A 6000-nucleotide genomic window follows, 5' to 3' on the forward strand; every position below is an offset into this window, starting at 1 on the left:
GTTAGCCAGGCTGGTTGCAAACTCCTAACCTCAAGCGATCCTCCTACCACAGTCTCTCAGAGTGCTGGGATTAGTCGTCAGCTATCTCACCAGGTCCTTCCAACCAATTTAAATTAAACCATTCTATGCTCTCACTGTGTTCTGTACTTTTCCAGTTAGTAATTACTATATATTTCTGTTTCATATTTGGTTTAATCCACCAGCCATGTCCCTGATGGCATCACCTTTATTATTTGTTCACCACAGTACTTCCAGTGCTTAGAACAACAGCTATCACATCAGAGGCACTCAACATCTGATAAAATTAAGGAAGCCTAAATTGGGTGGAAAGGCAAGGGTCTCTTCTGGATGAGATTCCACTGGCTTTTCAAAAACCAAATCCAGATTGTTAGATCCACAATCTGAAATGAGGTACTTCCACCATAGCAAATCCTCTAAGACTTGCATCTCATGTCCACTCTCATATTAAAACAAACCTACAACATGCAGTCTTTTGGTATGTATGAGCTCCAAATCCATTCCTCCATTAAGTGCTACCAAAAAAAAAAAAAAAAAAAAAAAAAAATCAACCTTTCTGCTACCATTTTCTGTTTAACCCAAGACTCCAACACGGCGTAATCAAAGTGAATCAAAATCATATAGTTCAGAATTATTTGAAATGTATGGCATGCCTGTAAGTTAACGAAAACTATAAAGGAAAAACATAAAGAAAATATATAAGGAAAAGTAAAGTATTCAAATGGAATTTTCTTATCACAGTTCCACGGTATATGGGGTAACATATCAGTGTCTTTGAAGCAATTTTTTTATCCGAAACGACTCAGTTTCAAATGGAATTCACAGTACAATTGTTGTAGCTACTGTCTTTCTAAAAGAAAAACAGGAGCATATGATAATATAAAAGAAGGATAAGAACACTGTTCTTTCCAATACTTGCGATTCTCTTCCTTTGTCCCCTTTGGAGCTAAAGTGGGTTCAATCACAGGGCAGGAAAAGACCAAGCCACTACATACATTAGCTCAGCGTTTTAACCTTTTTAGTTCCTTGGGAGTATTTTACAGACCAAGAAAACCTGGATCCGAGGATATTCTCAAATAAAGACTGAAATGCTTAAAAAACAAGCTTTAATGCTTTAAAAAAGAAAAAAGAAAACTTCAGGGCACAATACACTTCCTTGGAGATGCAAAATTAGACTACCCATTGTTAAAAAGGACAAATTGGGAAAATAAGGTTTGACTGCTAATGGGCACAGGGCTTTTGGGGAGAGTGATGAAAGTGTTCTAAAACTGATTATGGTAGTGGTCGCACTGTTTTGTGACATTAAAAACCATTGCTTCAACAGGGTGAATTGTATGGTTTATGAATTAAACCTTAATAAAGCTGGGCCAGGTGCAGTGGCTAACGCCTGTAATCACAGCACTTTGGAAGGCTGGGGCAGGTGGATCACTTGAGGTCAGGAGTTCAAGACCACCCTCGCCAACATGGTGAAACCCTGTCTCTACTAAAAAACAAAAATTGGCTGGGTGCGGTGGCTCACGCCTATAATCCCAACACTTTAGGAGGCCAAGGTGGGCAGATCGCCTAAGGTCGGTAGTTAGAGACCAGCATGACCAAATGGAGAAACCCCCACTCTACTAAAAATATAAAAAATGAAAAAAAAAATAGCTGGGCATGATAGCACATTTCTGTAATACCAGCTACTCGGGAGGCTGAGCAGAATTGCTTGGACCCGGGAAGCGGAGGTTGCCATGAGCCAAGATGGCACCACTGCACTCCAGCCTGGCCAACAAGAGGGAAACTCCACCTCAAAACATAATAATAAATCATCAGGGAGTGGTGGCGCGCGCCTGTAATCCCAGCTACTCAGGAGACTGGGGCAGCAGAATCACTTGAACTCAGGAGGCAGAAGTTGCAGTGAGCCGAGATTACACCACTGAACTCCAGTTTAGGGGACAGAGCAAGACTCATTTAAAAAAACACACACACACCTTAATAAAGCCGTTAACAAAAAAAAAATAGAATAAATAAAAATAAAGCCGTTAACAAGACTAAACTCAGCAAAGGGACACCACACTAGTTTTGGCTTCTGGGATGAGTTTTCAGGGGAAGCGGCTGTGTAAATTTGACAAGTGGAAGGGAAATGTGAAACTTCTGACCAATCTAGTTTGGCTGAAACCTGCTGAAGAAGTGTGACAAAAATTCAGGATGAAAATAATGAACCTTAGAATGGAGCCGCTGGAGCCTCTGGGGCCGGGCGCAGTGGCTCATGCCGTAATCCTAGCACTTTGGGAGACCCAGCCGGGAGGATCACTTGAGGTCAGGAGTTCCAGACCAGCCTGGGCAACTCGGGGAACCCCCGTCTCTACTAAAAATACCAAATTTAGCCAGGCGTGGTGGAACGTGCCTGTAATCCCAGTTCTTCAGGAGGTTCAGTCAGGAGAATCCCATGAACCCTGGAAGCTGAGGCTGCAGTGAGCCGAGATCTTGCCACAGCACTCTAGTCTGGGCAACAAAGTGAGACCCCTCTCAATCAATCCATAACAACTGAGCCCCTGGGCAGGGCACGGTGGTTCACGCCTGTAATCCCAGGACTCCGGAGGGCCGGGGCAGGTGGATTGCTTGAGTCCAGGAGTTCGAGACCAACCTGAGTGATACAGTGAAACGCAAAAATTAGCCAAGCATGGTGGCGCACACCTGTAATGCCGACTACTCAGGAGGCTGAGGTGGGAGAATCATCTGAGCCAGGGAGGTCGAGGCTGCAGTGAGCCAAGATCGCGACACTGCACTCCAACCCGGGCAAGAGTGAGACCGTGTCTCAAAAAAAAAAAAAATTGAGATTCTGAATGGCAATAATACAGAGCTTCTTACAAGACTGTGTCTAAGAGCATGACAATGGATTAAAATGTTATCTACATGTACTCAAAAGGCAGACTCTTTTTTTTTTTTTTTTTTTGAGTCGGAGTTTCGCTGTTGTTACCCAGACTGGAATGCAATGGCACTATCTCGGCTCACCGCAGCCTCCGCCTTCTGGGTTCAAGCAATTCTCCTGCCTCAGCCTCCTGAGTAGCTGGGACTACAGGCGCGCACCACCATACCCAGCTAATTTTTGTATTTTTAGTAGAGACGGGGTTTCACCTTGTTGACCAGGATGGTCTTGATCTCTCGACCTCGTGATCCACCCGCCTCGGCCTCCCAAAGTGCTGGGATTACAGGCTTGAGCCACCGCGCCCGGCCAAAATGCAGATTCTTTTACTCTAACCAGTGAAAGACCTGAGTGACTCACCATTTTTTAGAGCTGTGTCTATACTGGTCCCAAAACTTACTATACGTTCTAGAAGTCAAGGCAGGCCGTTGAGCCACAAATAATGTGGCCAACACACCGGTTAGAATGCATTTGAAAGTGCAACCGTTAACGCGCACCAAACAGAAGATGACCCAATATGTAGTACAATATCGCGAAATAATGTGAAAACAAAAGTGACTGCAAAGGTATCAAAAGAGCACCGATTTTATTAAATTCCTATCCGTTGCCACCCCAATCTCAAGATCCCAAGTCCATCCGGAACTCGAGCCTGAGGCTGCTGTACCTCGTTCTCTTCCGGGCGCTGCCCCGCTGCCACTCACGTGGGAAGCTGATCCCTCCACGGTCTCGCGGCTGGCAAGCCCCAGAACCCGTTCAATTCAACTTTTATTAAGCGCCTGCTATGTGCAAAGTTCTGAGCACTATGTTGGACTCAAAAGACATGAGTACGACGTGGGCCTGGTCTCTGCCCTCCAGAAAGAACCGCGACCCATTTACGTTCTAGGCCTGCAGTCCCTCCAGTTCCTACTCATGCCCTCAACTGGTCAGAGTACAGCCAAAAGCCTTCGTTCGACCCATGTGCTAAGCGCACAGCCACGCTCACGGTGGGTCGCGGCCCCTAGTGTCCTGGCACCCACTGGAGGTCCCTGACCCACCCGAACCTCGGCCCGCGTTCCCCAAGCAGCGAGGGTCCCAGACTGAAACAAGCACTAGCTCCTCATCTACGTACACGCGGCCGGCCTGGCCCACACTTACGGCGTGCAGCGGTCGCTATATTCATTAGCAATAGTCTCGATGCCGCCAGCGCGGGCCACAGCGACGTAGCAGCTCTGGAAGCCCAGGTCTATGCCCACTACCGACATGGCGCCGGCTATTGCTCGGGCTCGGGCCCGGGTCCGGCCGCCGAGACAGGACACGGACCCCGGCGGGGCTAGCGCGTGGAAAGCAGGCCTCTTGGGCCGAGGCTACCGAGGGGCGTGCGGCGCCCACGCGAGCGCCTAGGTCCTTAGAGTGGGTACTGCAACCGAGTGCTGCTCAGGCCGGCTCCGGCTCAGTGGCCGCAGAGGAGGCGCCGGTAGCGGGGGCGGAGAAGATCTCGAAAGATCTCGTTGCGACGAGAGCTTAACCGAAGCACGAGAACTGCAAAATAACGGAATGTTCTCGCGATATTCCTGCTCAGACGCTTTTCCCGTTCAGGCCCCGCCCAAGTACGTAAGAGTACGTCACATCCTGGCCCGAGAACCTGGGAAGGGACTGGGTTGCTGAGAAAAGGCTGAGAAGCGCAACTGCTTTATTGAGCCTGCGCTTGGAGCCCGGAGCTGCACAGCGGCATAGAGATGTGGAGCACCTCCCCTTCCCAAAGAAAGTAGGCGAACCGGCTTGAGTCAATATGCTGAGGAAGGTGCTGCGGCCTACTTCCGCCGTTTTTCTTAATGTCAAACATCCGGTGATGGGGTGTCTTGCTTTCCACCTTCTCTTGGGCCCCCAAAATGAGAGGCGAGCTGGTCTTCAGATCCTACAGGGTGCTTTCTGCTCTTCTCGGGGCGGGTCGGCCAGTAGGGAAGAAGGCCGCCATTGGAATGCGGCCCTCTGCAAGGCCTTATGTCGGGCTTTGTCATAGTCTAAGATTACACCCTCACTAGCGGAGGGAAGAAGCCCACTCACAACCACACCACCTTGTTATCTTTCGCTCAGCCTTGTCGCGCCGTTCTCTAAGCCACTCGTGTCCTTAGATCATAGTGAGGGGCCTGCCCGACTCAAGCCTTTAATCCCCAGCACATTCCAAGCACCTACCCAATGGTAGGCTCTAATCTGAGTGCAAGGAATACAGAGGCAGATGACACGCTGCCTGGCCTGGAAGGTCCACTCAGACCTTTACAAGAAGCTAATAAATCTTAAGCTTAAAGGCCCCTCACTTGCATAGCCTCCTGAGAGAGCAGTTGCTAAGAGTTATGAAGAGGGGAAGCTGGCTTGAGATTAGGAAGCAAACCTATGTAAGCATTTCTAATAAACTACCTAGAGATCTAAGGAGAATCTGAATCTCCAAGTCCCTAGTAATGTGTTGTGATTTGTCGTTTTAATTATTTGTTTTGTGTATTTTTAAGGCCCCCAAACGGTATATAAGTTTCACCTCTACAGAACCTGGATCATCCCCATCAGGAGGGTGGCTAAACAAGTAAAGGTGACCCCGGTACAGAATAGTGGAGACTAAGAGAACTGCCCAGAAAAGGAAAAGGCTGTGTTCAAGTTTGAAAAACTAGCAATAGAGACCATAGTTTGAGAAATAGAAGAAGTCTTCTGTTGTTGGAGGGTCCACCGTGAGTTGAAGATCTCAAGGCTAGAGTAGTTGCCCTTCAGCCATTTTTAAAGTAAATGAGCAAAGAAGAAATTGCCTTGCCTTTGTATCCCCTTCGCCTTAAATTTGCGCATTTTCTTGCCACCTCAGAAGGTACTTTACAGGAGCTGCGCCAAAGCCAGGTTGTTTACCGTTAAGACTTGCTAATGGCCACACAGTTCTCACATTTTGCGTAATTAAAACCTGTTTTTTCTTCAAAGATAAGTACCAGGTGCTACCTTTAAAAGGGTACTGGGAATAAAAAGAGTGGAGGCAGCAAGGAACAACCTTTGAAAAAATGAGAGCAGGGACATATTTTTACATTATACACCCATGTTCATAGCAGCTTATTCACAGTAGCTAA

General features: G+C 47.6%; 1 protein-coding gene across 2 annotated transcripts in view; it reads right to left on the bottom strand.

Moving 5' to 3' along the window:
* The window catches only part of HSPA4 (heat shock protein family A (Hsp70) member 4), a 63172-nt gene extending 58773 nt beyond the window's left edge, over window positions 1-4399 (bottom strand). For both annotated transcript variants that reach the window (XM_008991277.5, XM_002744593.7), the window contains exon 1: window positions 4058-4399. In XM_008991277.5, coding sequence (XP_008989525.1) covers window positions 4058-4164 — 107 coding nt within the window. In that variant the 5' untranslated portion in view covers window positions 4165-4399. The remainder of the gene's footprint in view (window positions 1-4057) is intronic.
* Between the last annotated feature and the right edge of the window lie 1601 nt (window positions 4400-6000).

This window comes from Callithrix jacchus, chromosome 2, assembly GCF_049354715.1.
Source record: "Callithrix jacchus isolate 240 chromosome 2, calJac240_pri, whole genome shotgun sequence".
Lineage (NCBI taxonomy): Eukaryota > Metazoa > Chordata > Mammalia > Primates > Cebidae > Callithrix > Callithrix jacchus.